This window comes from Athene cunicularia, assembly GCF_003259725.1.
Source record: "Athene cunicularia isolate RWA chromosome 2 unlocalized genomic scaffold, athCun1 chr2_part1, whole genome shotgun sequence".
NCBI lineage: Eukaryota > Metazoa > Chordata > Aves > Strigiformes > Strigidae > Athene > Athene cunicularia.
Genome location: NW_020799095.1, coordinates 4,534,734 through 4,553,634, shown reverse-complemented (window position 1 = coordinate 4,553,634; position 18,901 = coordinate 4,534,734). Strand labels below are relative to the sequence as shown.

The 18,901-nt window shown below is 38.2% G+C and overlaps 1 protein-coding gene across 10 annotated transcripts in view; it reads left to right on the top strand.

Moving 5' to 3' along the window:
- Positions 1-18,901, top strand: part of TRAK1 (trafficking kinesin protein 1) — a 110,798-nt gene that overhangs the window by 77,019 nt on the left and 14,878 nt on the right. For 8 of the 10 annotated variants that reach the window (XM_026841574.1, XM_026841577.1, XM_026841581.1 and 5 more), the window contains 10 exons: positions 2,464-2,564; positions 3,371-3,479; positions 5,168-5,246; positions 5,662-5,792; positions 6,318-6,392; positions 7,702-7,839; positions 9,564-9,640; positions 11,646-11,882; positions 12,791-13,107; positions 17,121-17,450. In XM_026841574.1, coding sequence (XP_026697375.1) covers positions 2,464-2,564; positions 3,371-3,479; positions 5,168-5,246; positions 5,662-5,792; positions 6,318-6,392; positions 7,702-7,839; positions 9,564-9,640; positions 11,646-11,882; positions 12,791-13,107; positions 17,121-17,450 — 1,594 coding nt within the window. The remainder of the gene's footprint in view (positions 1-2,463; positions 2,565-3,370; positions 3,480-5,167; positions 5,247-5,661; positions 5,793-6,317; positions 6,393-7,701; positions 7,840-9,563; positions 9,641-11,645; positions 11,883-12,790; positions 13,108-17,120; positions 17,451-18,901) is intronic. The other 2 variants (XM_026841575.1, XM_026841584.1) reach the window with 1 other exon arrangement.

Below are 18,901 nucleotides of genomic sequence, written 5' to 3'. Positions count from 1 at the left end.
TCTGTTCATAAACAAATCCTGTGTTTTGCAATGTAAAAGTGTGCTGGGTCTGACTGGGATGGAGCTAATATTCTTCATGGCAGCCTATATGGTGATGTGTTTTGGATTTGTGACTAAAGCGGTGTTGATAACAACTAGTGTTTTGGCTTCTGCTCAGCAGTGCTTGCACAGCATCAAGGCTCTTTTTCTAAATTTTTAAGTTTTTTTTTTTTATTATTATTCCCATTCTGCTACCCTATCTATGTAAAATTTTGGGAGAGAGCACAGCTGGGATAGCTGACCCAAACTGACCAAAGAGATATTCTATACCTTATGTTGTTATGCTCAACAATAAAAGCTCAGGAAGAAAGAAGGGACATTCATGATTATGGTGTTTGTCTTCACAAGTAACAGTTAAATGTGTTAAGGTCCTGCTTTTCAGGAAGTGGCTGAACATCTGCCTGATGATAGAAAATAGTGAATGAAGTCTGTATTTTGCTTTGCTTGCATGGGCAACTTTGCTTCACTTATTGAACTCTCTTTATCTCAGCCCATGAGTTTTTCTTGCTTTTGTGCTTTTGATTCTCTCCTCCATCCTATGGGGGTTTGGGGCAGAGTACGTGCTCAGCTGATGGGTGCTTAGTTGCTGGCTGAGGTCAACATACCACAGAGTGCTATGTTAAAGGCAGATGTTGCTGGAAGTTACCGCAGTGAGCCTTTTTCAAATTTCATAGCATGACTGAGGTTGGATGTGACTTCTGGAGGTGGTCTTGTCCAAACCTCCTTCTTAGGCAGGGCCACATACAGCCAATTGCACAGGACTGTGTCCGGACAGTGTTGGAATATTTTTAGGTATGGAGACATCACAACCTCTCTGGGCAACCATAAATAAAATACAGTAAAAAAGTTGTACCTGATGTTCAGTGGTCATCAGGAACTGTTGCCAATGGTCCTTTTCCATTAAAAGGTCATCCTATCTGGCTGTTCACCTTTCTTTGGAGAATTAGAATGCTTGGAAATTGCAGCAAAGATAGTATCTTCGGACCTCTTCATTCGTAGAGAAAAAAGTGTGACAAAAGCTGGAGATTATCTAGTGCCCACCCACTGACAGTATCTGAATTGTTGATACTTCAAGAGGCTGAGCTGTAATGTGCTGGAGGGAAGTAAATTGTTATTTTTGGCTCAGCTTTGTAGCTCTTCCTGAAATGGGGAAAGTGAGCCTCCCAAAATTAATGCATGGATTTTGTTTCATGGTTTTCTGAACTGTGGTTGGTTGGTTTTTTTTTTCCCCTTGCATTTTAGAACCCATGTCTGAGAAGGACTTGGTGCCACAGCACATCTGATTACACAGAGTAGCCTTAGTAAAGTAAATGACCTTGTTTGCATAAAATTCTGCACAGTTGAAGGGCCTTATTGCATTGAGTCCACTTTTTGTTCGATGAAAATGCAGCTTGAATCTATTTTATTGATATTCTCTGGGATTTTTTTGCCAGTAATAACTACAAATAGGAATATACCTACAATACAAAAACCAGAAGTCTAATAAAAACAAATGTGCACTGCAAGAAAGGGAAAACTGAGGGCCAAGTCTTACAGTGCAAGTGGAAGGGAACAGATCTGTCTGATCAGTTATGCTATTTATAGCTATGCAAGACAAATAAAAATTAATCTCTTGCCACTGCGGTCTTAAATTGCAGCTGTGGTATAAGTGCTACTGTGTAATTAGGCTTTTAACCCTTTTCCTGGAAAATGGCAGTGTAAATTAACCAAGATTAAGTTTCTGGAGCTCACAATTACAGAGTATCTTAACTGCCCAATTTTGATGTTTTTTCCATTTTGTATTTTTTGGGACTCCCGCATACTACTTTACTAGACTCATGTTTTGGAGTCATCAAAAGTCCAAACTGCACCCAGAAACTGACTGCAGCCTCCACTGCTGCAGCAACCTCAGAACAGCAGCCTGACACTGTATGGCAGTGTTCTACAACTCAGCCAGCAATAGAGTCCCAAATGTAACCTTACTACACAAGAAATGTCTGTATCTGAGATCTGCAAGGTCTGTATCCAAGCCAGAAGGTGGCACTCATCACATAAAATGGATGAAAGTGATGTTTGGCTTGATTGTGCCATGTTAATTTCTTGCAGTATTATTGTAATATATCAGTTTCTGTGGATATGAATCTAGACTAATGCAATAGCGAATCAGGATTGCTCACCTTAAAGAAAGTGAAACATGTCTAATAGCAGTGGATAATTGCGTTGTTGAACTTCTAAAAAAGAACACAATGGCTAATTTAAAAGATACACTTTTCCTTCTTTCTGAGAAATAAAGCAGCTGGTTCTGGGCTGTTCCAGTCTTGGCCTCTGGATTTAATCTGAAGCTGGTGCTTGGAGGATGAATAACTAGCTTAATTTGTAGTGATTTTACTTAAGAATGCACTTAGAAAATCAGCTTTCTGATCTGCAAGCTCACTCTATGTGCAGGTTTCTCAGTTGCGGCATGAGCTCTCCATGAAAGATGAGCTGCTCCAGTTCTATACCAGTGCTGCTGAAGAAAGTGAGCCGGAGTCCATCTGTTCCACCCCGTAAGTTAATCGATCTACAATGTTGAACCTTCACCTGGTACTAAGCATGGACAGTTTGGACAATTTAATAGCTTTGAAAAGTAGTAAAATGATCCCTGTGTTGGTTGGAACTCTAAATGGAACTCTGAACTTGGTGCATGGCACCAGCTGGAAGGATTTGCATTAGACCAGCTGGCTATCCAGGTGCCAACAAGAGCCAGGAGGTGAGAGTACATAGGGAGGCTGCTGACGCAGCGCTGTAACTTCACAGGAATTAGGTCACTGGGGTGGTGAGGCAGACATAGGTCCCACTTATAAGTACCCCACCGTACCACATACCTTTGCACGCTGTGCTAGAATGTGCTATGTGTGTGACCTTTGCACTTGAAGGACCTGAAGGCGCTATGGAAAAATTCCAAGCAGAGGGAAGGAAATAAAGCATGACTTACAGTGGTGATTTGCTGGCTGAGCAGCATTGCAGGCTCTGAGGGGCTGTCTGCCCTTGCTTGCAGAGTTATTGCTGCATTCCGGTGAAGCGTGTGCAGCATTAATCAGAAAGCTATTGGGTTGCTCCCTGTAGTAAGGTGGTTTCCATTCTCATAGCCTTGGCTAAATAACTTTGTCATTGGAATTGTGTGGAATGATAAATAAATAAAATGTTCTCTTTTCAAAATCTCTGCAAATGTATTGCTGCCCAAACATATTGGCATGAACAAGCTGTATTTCACATTGCTCTGGCTGGTTTGGAAACCTCTGGTCAGTCTGTTTTTCTGTGAGATTGACCATAATTCATGTAAAAATGGGTTAAAACTTGTTTCCATTACAAGGCTGAAGAGGAATGAATCTTCGTCCTCCGTCCAGAACTACTTTCATTTGGATTCTCTTCAAAAGAAACTCAAGGACCTTGAAGAGGAGAATGTTGTGCTTAGATCTGAGGTGAAATTTCTCCCTTTGTGTTTTGCTTAATACAGTTGTTTATTTAAATGCCAGAATACAGGTATTGAGAAGCATGTATTAAAAGTTGAGTCTAATTAAGAGTATATAATTCCACATGTGACACAGATCTCTTTGTAGTTATTTAATCACCATCCTTTATCCTAAATGAAGGAAAGGATGAAACATGGAAGCTACATGAAGCTATGTGCAAAGCAGTTTCCTTGCCAGAAGAATGTGCAGGGCCATGGATGGGTTTTGGAGTCCAGCACTGCCCTTTTGCAACAAAGAGCTGACCTGGTAGATATGGGTAACTTTAGCTGCAGATTTGAAGTTTGTAGGCTGGCATGGTCTCTCTAGTACAAATTCAGTGTTCATCAAAGTAAAAATTGATAGCCTAAATTTTCATCAAAAATATCTTCAATTTGTATTTCAAGTCAGGTTCTTAAAACTTTAAGTTGAATGTGTTTTTCTTGCCTTTTATTTCTGATAAAATTCCCTTTATTTTGCAGAGGACACAGTTTTTAAAAGTTTATTTACTATCCCTTGTCTGTCAGAAAAAACACTTCCTAATTGAATATCCTATGAATAATTCTGTATTTTCAATGCAACTTTTAAACCTTAGGGGCATGTTACCATTTTGCAAACACAGAGTATATGAGAAGAAATACTTCTGAGCTAAGAATGAATGTATGGAAACAGAGTATCATTACCATTTTCTACTGCAAACGGAGGGCCTATTGCAAATAGGTAGTGTCACATCTTTGGACAAGACACTGCGTAATAGAGAGTGCTGAATGCTTCATTGAAAAGTCACACAAGGAAGATGAGTAATAGATGGTTTGAGAAAAATGAAGTTAGGGTTAGAGCTGAGAGAGCCACTGCATCAGGAACTGATAGGAGAAACCCACATCACACTGTCTTCCCTTCCAGGGGGATGCAGTCTGTGCCAGCAAGGCAAAGGATGGACCCGTATCTGAAACTTCTGAGCTACACAGTTCTTTACAAATGCAGTCTGTGGCTGTCTGTGCATGTCCCCAGCATTGGGAATAGATTACAGACCCTCTGAGGTGGTGCCAGACGGAACCAGCTGGGTGTAGCCACTGTCCTCTTGGCACTCCTAGAACTGGAGTGGGAAAGACAAAGCAGGGAAGGAGGTAGCATTAAGCTTTCGGGTAGGATATATGGTTACAGTGCCAGAACTTTTCAAAAGCTATCTGAATGGGTTTTTTAAATACCTGAATATTTAATTCAGTTGTATAAACCATGCATCAAATTAGTTTGTGGTGCTACCTAGCCTTGCTCAGGTGGACAGATCAAGGTCTGCATACTAGTCTTTTGTATGTCAGGGCCTTTTTTTTTTTTTTTTTTTTTTTTTTTTTTTTTTTTTTTTTTTTTTTTTTTTTTTTTTTTTTTTTTTTTTAAAAAGTACAAAATGCACAAGTGACATCTAGTGGGCATATGGTGATAATGATGCAAGTTTCTCCATACAGTAATGTCTCTGCTGAATGTTCACCTGGCCCCTTTTTCTAGAACATGAGGAAGGACAGGCAAAACCAGTAGTTTCTCACTGTCTTCCTGGAGGAGTGATTAGAAAAGCATGTCTTTCTGAAGCAGATGGAAATGCAGCAACAGACTGACAAAGAACAAACGTGCTAATATAGCATATTTGATGTGGATTTCTTGAATAGGCCTGTCAGCTGAAGACTGAAACAATTACTTACGAAGAGAAAGAACAACAGCTTGTCAATGACTGTGTAAAAGAGCTAAGTATGTCCCTATTTCTTTCCACTTCTCATTTGAGATAGTTCAGTAAAAAAAGCCTGAGTTGGATCAGTCAGTCATGCTTTTCTGTGGCACTTATTTTCCTTATATAAATGGTTGTGAGGAGAAAGTTTCTGGCTGAAATTGCACACCAGAAAATTCTGACTGTAAACTAAATCTTTCTCGGTTGCAAACTAGTTTTGCATTGAAAATGCTAGTATTAAGGGAAAGTACAATCTCCTTTGCAGCATGAGCACTTTGTGTCTTTCTGGTTGTGTGTCCTACTGCTGTTTTTCAAAAATACCTTGCTGTATATTGAAGCAGGATCCCACTGAATCAAGTGATATTCCAAAAGAACATCTTTCTGCTTATTCTTCTGCTTTTGGGTTTGTGATGTTGATTATAATTGCTTATCTTAAAGGGGATGCAAACATCCAGATTGCCAATATCTCCGAAGAGTTAGCAAAGAAAACTGAAGATGCTGCCCGGCAACAAGAAGAAATCACCCATCTTCTCTCTCAGATAGTTGATCTGCAGAAAAAGGCAAAAGCTGTAAGGAATCCAGTTGAAAGACTACTTTGTGATTTGCTACTATTGTAGCTGGAAGATAAGTTATCCCCTGTATACTAGAGTCTAGAGGAAACTTTCCACCCTCCTTATCTGGGTGACCTTGTTTGATGTTTAATATCTAGCATACTTGACTAGAAACATCAGTGTATTAAAATATGCACATATGATACCTCAAATACAATATTTAAACTTATTTTGAATATTAGATTTGAAATTCTGCACTGAACTTAATGACTTTGATAAGACAAGAATGTCAGTGCAAATATTTCAGTGGGCACATACTTGTTTGTTTTAGGGTCTTGGAGGTTCATTTAGCAGGGCACAGACTGATGCTGGGTGTTCTTGTGTTAACATGCTAAATCTTTATAAACTAATGTGTGGACTAATACTGCTGCAGAGACAGTCTTGGGAAAAGTTAGAATTCTCCTACTTACCTATAGTATAGAATAAAAACATCATCACAGGACAAAGCATCACAGTATTTCTAACATTTTTGGCATGTTTTAGTGTGCGGTTGAAAATGAGGAACTTGTCCAGCATTTGGGAGCAGCTAAAGATGCCCAGAGACAGCTCACAGCAGAGGTGAGTACATTACCTACTATTACAATAATTTAGGCCAATAGCTATTCACTTTACTATGAGAATTTTAGTCTAAGCAGGATCAGAACTATTAAATAATTTTGCCTATGCATATGGAATGAAGAAACATTTATGTTCCTGGTAGAGTTCAAATTTTTTTTCTTTCTGTTCTCCTTCAACTGGCACACATTTTTAAAAACTGAGGCTTATGGGCTATATAGGAACCCCTTTAGAGGTTGACTTCTCTAGGCTGATAGTTTGAGCCTATTTTGAATAGTGAGATAACATGGAAGAGCTCATTCATACTCTGTTTGTTCAGTGAAGAAACTGAAGGCAGTTCAAGATTGCTGTCTTCTGAGTGCTACATTCACATGAACAGAATGGATGGAATAGAACAAATAAAGGTTGGCCCCCTTAGGATGTGTCTTGTACTTGGACTGCTTGGTGTTGAAGGTAGGAATGCCCATAGAAGCTTTTCCTGCTGATGAGCATTTTGTATCGACATAGCGCTGAGGGATCTGGTGTAGTTGGGAACTGTCAGTGTTAGGTTAATGGTTGGACTGGATGATCTTCAAGGTCTTTTCCAACCTAGACGATTCTGTGATTCTGTATCTGTGGTGTTCCACAAAGATTGAGCTGATGCTTCTCTATCCTTTTCTTAGGAAAGACATTAACGGGATCTGTTTCTAAGCCAAGTAGCTTATTTTTATGAAACTTGTAGGAATGTGGTATTTCAGACTTCTGCCTTTTTTGCCAAATTTGGTTGAAGTGACTGATGAACTCAAAAACTATGAAGGTACACAGACATCTGCATACAGGTTGACTGCATAATAAGATATGTTTCCTGAGAAAGTCTAGCCAAAAATAAGGTGTGGTCTTAGGCTGTTTGGAGGTTATAGTATGTAAGTAATTCTTGGGTTTAAAATTCCTAAGTCCTTTGGAACACTGTGAAATGTTTTGTCCTTTTCCCCTGCTGTTTGCCACTGTGGTCATCATGGCAGTAATTAGACACTATACCTGATCAGACTAAAATTACTTTTAGCCCTCAGTCTTCTCCTTGACAGTGGCTTCGGGTAGAAAATGGAGCAAGCAGTTTCTTCCTGCATCATGGCCCCCCACACCCCCCACCTTCACATTACTAATCCATGTTACTAATGATTTTCAATGATACTCACTTGCTGAAGTTCTCTTCTTTTAAAGTGGAATGTTCTTCCCTACATCATTATCTTTTGCCAGCGTTAAAAGAATTTGCAGGCTTTTCATTATGATAGTGCAGCCCTTAAGGTCTTGGACTATTTTCTGTATGTTACAGTTGCGAGAGCTGGAAGACAAGTATGCAGAGTGCATGGAAATGCTTCATGAGGCTCAAGAAGAGCTGAAAAACCTTAGAAACAAGACTATGCCAAATGCCATATCACGTCGGTACCACTCTCTTGGTCTCTTCCCTATGGTAAGCAGATTTAATTAAAACATCTGCACTCACTAGAAAACAACTAACCAAAGGAAGTATATTTGCATCTGACTTACAGCTTCAGGGATAAATGCTAGGCCACTCAAGAGCATGGGTCAAATCTGTGTTTTTGTAGTGTTAAAGGATACCTGAATGATCAATTTTGCATACCTGGTTCTGAAACAATGGTACTGTACAGTTACTTGTTTTTTTTGCTGCAGAATTATATACAACCTGCTGCTGGCTGTGCTTATGCTGTGAATGATGGGTAACATTAATAGGTTGTTACACAGTTCTGTACACCTTTATCATGCATCTCCTGTAATGTGGTAGCTTATTTTCAGTAGGAGCTTCCTGTTTTTCTTCAATATCATTGGAGATGTAACTTCCTGATAGCATAATGATTTCTAAACATGGCATCCTTCTAGTCATTTATGATAAATGTTCTGTTTCTTCAGTACTTGAATAGGTTACGCATGTGTTCTTGTTTTAGGGTCACTGAAAATTCAGTGATTCATTAAAAGAATATTTGTTTCTAATATGTATTTATAGGAACATCAGTTATAGCAGTGTCACAGGCGTTACCAACTTTGTTTACCTAGTTTCATTTGATTATGACATTGTACGTTTAAAGCATGGGAAATATGCAATACCCTCAACCAAATGAGTAAAAAAAGAGTGAATAAGAATGCCCAACTAAGTTCAGGGCCTGGCTCTGCTTGCCTGTGTATGTCTAGAATAATTCCATTACTTCTGTGGGCAATGATATCAGTGAAGTTTCTTTTGAGTTACATTAATGGAATCCAGCAGCAGAATCTGGCCCTCTGTGTCTTTAGTAGAGTTACATTAATGTAATTCAGCAGCAGAATCAGGCCCTCCGTGTCTTTAGTCATGTCTTGTCTTAACTGCTGAAGAACACAGATTATATCTGTGCTCATAAGAAGTAAACTGTCAACAAAGACTTAGCTTGCCTCTGGGTTCTCTTCTGAGTCTGAACACAGTGAAGTTAAAGTGTAGACATTTAATGATACAAATTGTACTTCCACAAATACAGTTTAAAGCTGCGAAAAGTATACTTATGCTGGGATAGGTTTATGTGTTTTGTATAAAAATGGTTTTCAAATGTTGAATCATGGGACCAATGATCATTTAGATTTGTGAATGTTTGACACTTAGACCCTGCACTTAACTACATTTATTCAGTAAAACTTACTGACCAGCAGTAGAAAATTGATAGCCTGTCACCTTTAAACCTGCAGGGGAAGTATATAATGCTTTATGCCAAGAACCATGTCTTTTTGGTGGGTGGGTGGGTAATACTGTGAAAGAGAAGAGCGTTTTCTGTGTATTTTAAATTAAGCAAAACTTTATACATGAAAGGTGGATGTTACTGAGTAGGGAATTTAGTCTGGGAAGCTGGGGCACCTGACTTCTGTTGTTGCCTGTGGTGGCTTTCTGGTGGATCTTTGACAGATGTTGTATGTCTTCAGATGGGAAGTACTGTAGCAGTATGAAGCTAAGCCATAATTTATCAGTGGTTTAGATATATTCATTAGCCTTCCAGCCTACCAGTCAATTTTCATTTTTAAACCTTGCTTTTTTTTCTGGAATGACACCTTATTGGTTATTAATTCTCTTACAGAAGTAATTGATTCTTTTCTGCAATTATAACCGATTAATACTCTGATATTTGTTTTTCTTTTGTGCTTTTTTTTTTTTAACAGGATTCTTTGGCAGCAGAGATAGAAGGGTCAATGAGGAAAGAACTTCATTTAGATGAACCCGACTCTCCTGATTTGGCGTACGACTGAAAAGAATTGATTCCTAATTGATTGGTTATATGTGAAGTTAATTATTATTTGATGAGAAAGAAAAAGACAGGAAATAGTTGAGCTAGGATTTTAGAAATAAATATTTCTGGCAAAGTGTGAATGATAGAGAAAAAGGAAAAGAAATTGGCTGGTTGTTGGGGTAGTTGTATTTTCTGCTAAAACTACCAAAAGAAAATGCCTATATGTAGGTTTTGCATTGTCTTATGAACTTTTTGTCTTCAATCTTGAGTCCTGAGAATGAAAAAAGGTTTGTTGCCTTATGTGTTACCATGCTAGGTTTCTTCAGTTAGTGATTAGGGGATGAGTTCAGTTCCTTGGGTTCTCTCTTAAGGTTTTAAAACAGAAGTTACCAGGTAATTATTGATCTGATCCAGTTTTTACAGGGGGACAAGCAGTACAGAAAGGGATTCAGAGTGGCTGGGTATTTATGGTGTGATGCCTATTACACCTGTGCTGAAGTTCTCTTGAATTAAACAAGAGAGTGGTTTGGAAGAAGTTACATACTTGTGACAATCTAAAAGCTATACATGGATACAGCTTGGCAGAAGTGGCCTTACCTGATACCAGTTGCACATGTACTGCAATAGATTTATCTCACCTATTTGTACAAAGCATGGACTGAAACAAGTTAATCCTATTTAGAGGGTTTATTAGAGAAACAGAGTTTACAAAGAAAGGACAGTCAGGGAAGGTACAGTAGCCACTTTCCAGAAACACTTTAAGCGTATTTACAAAAAGCTTGCACATACTTAAACCTTCTCTGAGCATGAGCAAAGAATTTTAAATGAGGGTCTGACAGAGTGAAGTGTTGATTACAAAGATGTAAGATCAGAAGGATATAAGGATGCTCAAACCCCACAGGATCCTTCTGTCCTTCCAGAGTAATCTAACTTAAGGATAGTTTAACTTCTTTAGAATGTCTTTTATATTGGTGTGTGTGTACCCAATAAGGATACCTCTTTTGGCTTCATGGCTTGTCTTTTTATTTCTTTGCTCAGCAGTAGTGACTGTAGCCTCTTTGGGACTGTTTTTTGATAAATGCTCTTAGATTCACTGCCTTAAAAATATACAGAGAGCCTACACACAGAGGTTGCAACTGTTGAGCACTCATGGATAGAAGGAATGAAATTTAAATGACATTAAATAGCATAAGGCTTCCTGTCGTTGTTATACCCTGTCAGTGTTACCTTTAAAGCTGGAAGGGATGTGCTGTTCTTGTGTTCAGCCCTTGTTGAACTGTTAAACAGAGCAGGATTGGCACTTACGTAGTGTGATGTAGGGCGAGTTTATTTTGTCAAGAAATTTCTACTGAAGTGTCATCTGATCTTAATCTTGACGCAGATGAACAATGTTTGTTACAACAGGACAGCAGTGTTAAAGAATGAACTCTAGAAGTAGGCCAAAAATTAGGTTTCCAGCCTTGACAGCCTCTCTCTAGATTCTTGGTCCATTATATTTCTGATTTTTTTTTTTTTTCTTAAAATGCTATCTAAGGAAGTCAGAAATTGGTTTCAAAAACGAAAAAATACGACACTTTCTTGCATGGAGGTACTTGGTATAGGAAATTCAAATTATCTTTTAAAATGGATTAGCTGATTCATAGTTAAGAATTGAATGGAGATCGATTTTGTTTTATAAAAGCTCCTTTCCACAGTGGCTTTGAGGTAGTTTTAGCTGATGTACTGAAATGCTCTTTCACTTTTTATTAATATTTGAGAGGGCCCATGCACATAATTCTCCAATGTTCTGTCTAAAATATTCTAGGATGATGAAAGTGTGTTTATGGATTGAATAATGGCTAGACTGCAGTGAGTGTGGGACTCTATACATACTACTTTACAAAAACTATAAAGACAAGGTGGTTAGTGGAGCTGTGAATAGGAAGGGTTGTTAACAAGCTGGTACCTGTTACTCTGTTCTTTCTTACAGTAAGAAGGCACTGTGTGATTATTAACTGTGTGTGTGTCTTACCAGGCATCAGAAGCGGGTCTTTGAGACGGTGAGAAATGTTAACCAAGTTGTCAAGCAGAGATCCATGACTCCATCACCAATGAATATCCCAGGCTCTAACCAGTCCTCTGCTATGAACTCAGTCATTTCTAGCTGTGTCAGCACTCCACGTTCCAGTTTCTATGGGGGAGACATCTCGAACATTATGATAGACAACAAGACCAATACCATCATCTTAGAGACAGAATCCTCTGACAATGGGTCAGTACTGTAGCACTGGACTTTGTTTTTGCTTGTTTCTGACGTAAAGGCAAAGTGTTTCTAATTTCCTCTTTTTGACTTACATTGTGTGCTTAACACAGTGACATACGTCTTCAAAAGTTTCTTTGTGCTTACAGTTCTTGAGCACTGTTTAAGGCTTTTTGAAAGTACTGTGCATCAGTGTCTGCAGCTCACACCTGTTCTGAGATGTAGCATCACCAGATGATGTAAAACCACCATTTGTCTTTACAGCTGTGGGTCAACACTTAAAACTAATTATATTTTTACCATTTTACATTAATTCCAGGGAGTGCTGATCTAAGTTGCAGCTAACTTTTGATCCTAAAAATAAATGAAGTATGTGTGTGTAGGTTACCTAATATAAAAACTTACAAATGAAGCCAATCAGACCTTTGCTTTTCTAGCTATTTGTCTCTTCCCCCAGTACAGCTCCACAGTATGCTGCATATACTTTACAGTAGATATCACTTAATATCTCAAAACAGTGACTCTTTGTCAGCATAATACACTCTAATGAATCATTATGGTATTACTGCAGAGTTGTCCCTGTAGGATGTGGCCTGCTTACTTGAGTTCGTATAATGGTAAGAGAGACACAAGTAGGCATCTCCCATCTCTTTTTAGGAGGAAGCTCTTAAGTAAAGTGCAGCTTTTCCAACCAGGAGTTTCCAGCCAGGAACTAGAATTCAAAACGATTTTAATATGAAAGAGAAAGAAAATATTAATGTTTGCCTTTTTACTTTCTGGATGAGTAGCAAGTTATTCCCAGACATAGTAACTTAAAGGTATTGGTGAATGTCTCAAACCTGTCCTGTGGAAGTTTTAAGCATTTCTAAGAATTTTTTTCTCCCTCCCCTCCCTTTTATTTTGTGTGTGTTATGTTTTAGAAATGGAGACAGGATGAAGAAGCCTGGAACTCCAGGGACTCCAGGCTCCAGTGACCTAGAGACTGCCCTTCGTAGGCTGTCCCTCAGACGGGAGAATTATCTCTCAGAGCGGAAGTTCTTTGAAGAAGAGCAGGAACGGAAGTTGCGGGAACTGGCAGAAAAGGGTGAACTCCACAGTGGTTCTGTTACCCCCACAGAGAGCATCATGTCACTGGGAACTCACTCCAGATTTTCAGAATTCACTGGATATTCAGGAATGTCTATCAGCAGTCGCTCCTACCTGCCAGAAAAGCTTCAGATTGTGAAACCACTAGAAGGTGATAACAAAGGGCCTCGGCCTTTATCTGTTCTTCTTAGTGACTCTTTGTGGTCTCTTATCCATCATGAGAAAGCAGGAAATCTTTGCAATACATATTCTTTTTACTTTAGAGACAGTACTCCACGCTGTTGGTTTGAAATCTTCTAACTACTACATTTTTCCACAAGCCTTAAAAGTGTTAGGAAACAATTCCAGCCAAGGCAGTAAAAGAAATGTTACAGGCCACACATGCATCAACAGTGCAGCTTTACATCTGACTTAAATCTCAATGTTGCCATTTCATACTTAGAAAATGAGGGTGGTTGAGTCTCTGAAATCTAAGCAGCAAGAGTATTAGTTCATCAAATCTCAGTTCTGGAAATAAGTGTCTGGAAAGGCCTTTACCTACTTCAAATAGTCCAGCTGGTCTAATAAGACTATTTTTGTGATTAAAAATGACCTCTTGATTTCAGTTGGCTGTTTGAGTGTCTATGGCTTTGGGTTTCATGTGTGAAATATTTTTTTGTTGGTGGTGGGTTTTTTGGTTTTTGTCTTTTTTTTTTAAAGTCACATTTCCGTCATATATTGTTTTTGAAAAAGGCAAAGATATAGGTAGATGGTAGACAGGGCTAGAACTTTTAAATAAAAGTGCATTTCTGTAGTCATTGTAACAAAGCTGACAGAGCACACAGAGTGTGCCTGGCTTTCTTCAGTCCTTTCAGGTTGTTGTTGGAAGTTTCGCTGAGTAAACTCCTTCAGGTTTTAAACAAAAAGAAGCTGTTTTCCTGTAGTACTTCACAGATACACTAGTTACATAATCTAGCTTTGGTTTCTCTCTTCCTTTAAGAGAACTGTTCTGTTACATTATATTGTTTGTATGTGTTTTAATGGCAAAAGTTCTTTTCATCTTTTTAGAAAAAAAATTATTTCATCTGTAAGGAGCATTTAACATGACACATATTCAGAGGCAAAAATAACCCTTCTTGTGTCCTGAAGAAAGTAATGTACTGTATCTGCCTATTCAAATGAAACTATAGCCATAGCGCACAAGTCCATACTGTTTAGCAGATTTTATTAGTTTGTTTTCATGACTGCTTTTAAATGGTCATTAAAAATTCTTGTACCACATGAGGGAAGGGGATGATCTAGCTTTGTTTCAGTTACTGGTTGCTACCACTGTTATAGATTTCTGTCACCATCCCATTATACCGGCTTTTTTCTTCCAATAAACTCTTAAAGTCTTTATCATCTTTCTATCTGTCTGGGTTTTTTTTTCCTGGTTTTATTCATTGTTCTTACTGTGTCATATTTTTTCTTAAAATTGTTGCACCCTTTAAAGTACTTCTCATGTTTGCTTTTGGATCTCATTTGTAGTATGTGTCTGTTTCACTAGTGTTTGTTATCTTTTATTAAATATGTGTTTATGGCTCTGTTCTTCACTCAGCTTAGTTTATTTCCAAAGTATTTTTCATTAGATTTTTTTTTTTTTTTCAACTTCATGGATACTTTCAGACTGCTGAGGCAAAATAGTCTTCTGTACCTGCAGACTGTTGTTAGCAGTTGTGCCTTTGGTGTTTATTACTGTTTTCCTAAGGGTGTTCATGCCATAAAATTGAAGATATAAAAATCAGTTCTATAATAAATTTCAGGTTAATGACTTCTTTAAAGAAATCTTTTAAATCCCAAGTAAAATAGAGTGACCGAAGCACCTTTAAAAAAAGACACACCACACTCCCTTTTTAGTTGAATAGAATGATTGCTTGATGTGACTTTCTTTAGTTACAGCCTAGTGGGTTTTTTTGGTTTGCCTTGTTTTTAAACTGTGCATCTGCAGCTTGTTGTCCCATAAGCCTGAAATAGCACTCCCTGGATCCTGTAGGAAAACTAGAACCTTGGACTGATTATGTCTTCACCCACTTTGTTGCAATTGTGGCAGCAACACATCATGAATTTCTAAGCTTTGTCTGTCCCCCATAGTATACATGTGAACATGTCGATACCAGGAATAGAAAAATTTCAATTACTCTGTTCATATACTTTGCTCTTATATTTCTTCTTGCTTCAGCTTGACAGTCCTACTGTTGCACACTGATATTTTTGTTGTTGTTAAATAATCAAAAGAGAGTTAACAACTCTTGCATTGCTTTCTGCGTTTCTGCTAATGCTCTACATGGCAAAGTTAAAGCCCCCTTATACACATTTTATGAGATCAGCATGAAGCCATTAAGCTCTGATATCCTCTTTTTTTGTGATGAAGCTTAGGCCACTTTGATTTTCAGTTTCCAAAAGAAAACTAGTAACAAGTAGTGTCAACAGAATGTTAAAGCTCAGAATGCAGATATATTATCAGATAAATGCTTGTACTCTGCAGAATTTTTCTGAGTATAAGTTTTTGTGAACTTTAAGGTGAAAAGGATTACATCTTCAGAAGCTTGCATATAGAATTTAATTAGCAACAGGATTTTATACTTGCATGCAGCACAGAAATTAATTTTGACTTCTGATGTTCTTTAATTTTTGATAGTGTTGTCAAACAGCAAGGCTCTATTCCTTGCTTAAGGCTTGACAATATCTGGCATTTAGCCACATTCTGGAATATTTCTTTTATATAGAAGCAAAACCCAATTTGTATTTATTTTTGAATTGTGACAATTCAGAAATAAATGTAAGCTATAAGAATGTCTCTTCCCTACAGTTATTTATTTTGGGGTTGTAATGGTTTCTGCTTCTTGAGCCTCAAGGGTGCCAATCCTCTTTAGTCCCTCAAAACTTACTTTAAATAAAATAAAATAGGCTCATTATCCAAAGTAATCTAGCTGATCCACTTATTCAAAGCTAAAAATCACAGATTTTTAAAAGTGAGTTAAGCTTAATTAAATGCTACTCACTGATCCCAGTCAGTCTAAAGAAAAACTTTCCTGTTCACTTCCTATTTACATTACAGTAAGCTCCCTGTAATGCAGTATCCTTATTGTGAAATGACAGTTTTTCTCATTCCATGGGATTTTTCTCCCATGAAGAGGGGATGGGAATGAAACAACAAAACTGCTTTGATTTGAGCTGGTAGAAATAAAAATAAAGATGTATTGTTTGTGTCATAGGACCGGGAATGTATAGCTTTAAGTCACATGTTAAAACACAGTAGTTAATGGTGGGCACATGGGAACATGTAGGCCCTTGTGAGCCATATTTAATCACTGCTTGAGGAATCAGATAAACCCTTCCCTGATATCATTGAGCCCATCTCAGTGTATTTATCGGTGTAACCTGATACATTGCTGTTTCTGACTCACTGTGTCTTATTAAACACTGATTATTGAATGCTTTTCTCTGTAAAATGCACCTCTTTCCTCACTCAAAACATTTTTCTGCCAAGGACGAAGCTACAGGTATAGTAGCATTCAGTCATGTAGTAGTCAAGTTCCTGTAGCATAGGGGCCATAGAAGTATTTAGGCTTGATGTATAGATCAAGAGGTATTGTCAGCTTTAGGCATGTGCAGACAGATGTGGCTTTCTAACATATGGTAGAAAGCTGAAATTGCTGTGCAATCTGTGTGGCTACTGTCCTGTTAGCCACCAGGAGTAAATTCTGGCAGTCTCAAGCACCTTTCTTAGAGTGAGCTTAAGGTGGGAACATGTGGTATATGTTCCTCTTAGAGCTGCGATGGTACACAGATTAATTGTTAAATATAAATTCTTTCTACTCCTGCTTGATGCTGTGAATTTAGGGGAGGGGGTGTGCATGTGCACAAGTATGCCACATCTTACCACCAGACTTTGCCTATCTAACTGTTGGTGTGATCAGTTTATTTCATATTGATGTGGAAATGATGAAGAGTAGGTGAAGCAGTTTTGCCTTGTAGCATGTCTTCCTAGAAATAGTAAAGCCTAGAAATATTAAACCCAGAAACATTTAAGGTTTGGAACTCCGAAGTGTTTGGTCTTGTATGTAAACGAAGTGGGATTTTCTGCCTTTTAGGTCCTGGATTTATTACTGATTTGTTTTGCTTGTCTTTCTGTTCTCTTTCAAGGTTCTGCCACTTTGCACCACTGGCAGCAGCTGGCTCAGCCTCACTTGGGTGGGATCCTGGACCCAAGGCCTGGGGTTGTCACTAAGGGATTCAGGACCCTGGACCTGGACCTGGATGAAGTGTACTGCCTTAATGACTATGAGGAAGATGAGACAGGTGACATTTCTTACAAGGGCCTAACTACCTCGACGCCAGTTCAGCACACAGAGACCTCAGGTGAGAGGTCACAAGCACAAGTGACTGTTTCAGACAACAAGAATAACCCCCGCCAATCTCAGGCTTTCACAGAGGAGATGCAGGAGTCCGCGACTGACGATGATGAGGGGTCTGGTGAGGGAAACTCATTAAGTCCAGTAAAACTGACATCTTTGCAGGATTTTGATTACTGGGCCATTCTCACATCTCTCCAGAACAGCATCCATAGTATTGCTTTGTGTGTAGCATCTGCACGTTAATGCGTGCATTAGTTAGAACATAACCATTCTAACATTGGCTCAAAAATCCTTCCTTAATAATCTTTTAATTTGACTTTTTTTTTTTCAGTAACAGCATCTGTGGTCAATATTTTACTCTATTTTGATAAGAGAAGGCTGCTAAAAGAAGTGGTTTGTTCACAAACCTTTATGTAGCACGTATGCAACTTGTATGTCTATTAAGTACATGCTCTTCAGTGTATATAATGTATAGAAAATATATATTTTGTATGCCTATAGTGCAGATATTCTTCTGGCTGTTCATAAGAGGTGATGCCATGCTTTAGATTTTTGTACTTTGGGGAAAAAAACAGAGACTAAATGATGACAAAAGATGCATCTAAGTTGCCGTTGCTGAAACAAATGGAAGTGCCTTGAAAATCAAGCAAAGATATTCTGCAAGTTTAATTCAGCTACGTCAGATATAATTGCCTGTTTTAAAATTCCCTTTGAGATAAAGAATTAAGAGGATGTTTTTATGCAGAGAATAATGACATTTCCCTCATTCCCTCTCCACCACACTATTAAATTCTATCCTTCCTATTTTTACCATATTAAGATTTAAACAATTTTAAGTGACGCAGTACTGCCTGAGTTATTAGGTCCTCTGAACTGACTTTTGCAGTCTATTATTGCACAAGGTTACAGGTTCTCAGTCTATAGATGTGTTCTGAGTTTGTGCAGTTTCTGTTTGTTGGCGGGGTGGTGGTGGTGTTTTAATAAGCTATATAGGAGTGTTGGTCTTTATTAGATTTGCCACTGGTAAAGAATTATACTTGGTTCAGAATCAGAAAACTACTAGAACTCCTTTTTTACAGACTCCTTGTTTTTACATAACCATTTCAAATGAAGACACTTCCTTCCACCTCCTTTTTATAGAATAAATCATAATTTAGTATTTGGCTGGTCTTTGGAAGATTAGATTGTCTCAGGGCTAGACAATTTCTGTTATTTTTGTGAAGTGCAGAGTATCCTCAGCTCTCACTGAAATGGCAGTTCGGTGCTTTCAGCTATTGAATATAAGCTACTCTTTGCAGTCAGTTATACTAAGATTAAACTTAGAACCATTTGATTTGGAAAATACCTTAAAGACTGGGTCCAGCCGTTAACCTCATACTACCGTCTGCCATTAAACCATGTCCCGAAGTGCCACATCTACAGGTCTTTTAAATATCTCCAGGGATGGTGACTTGGCCAGTTCCCTGGGCAGCTTTTCCAATGCTTGAACCTTCAAACCCTTCAACTTCTCTTTCCATTGGCAAAAATTGTCTTTATTCTATGAGATCTACTTCCCAGGAATAATGATTA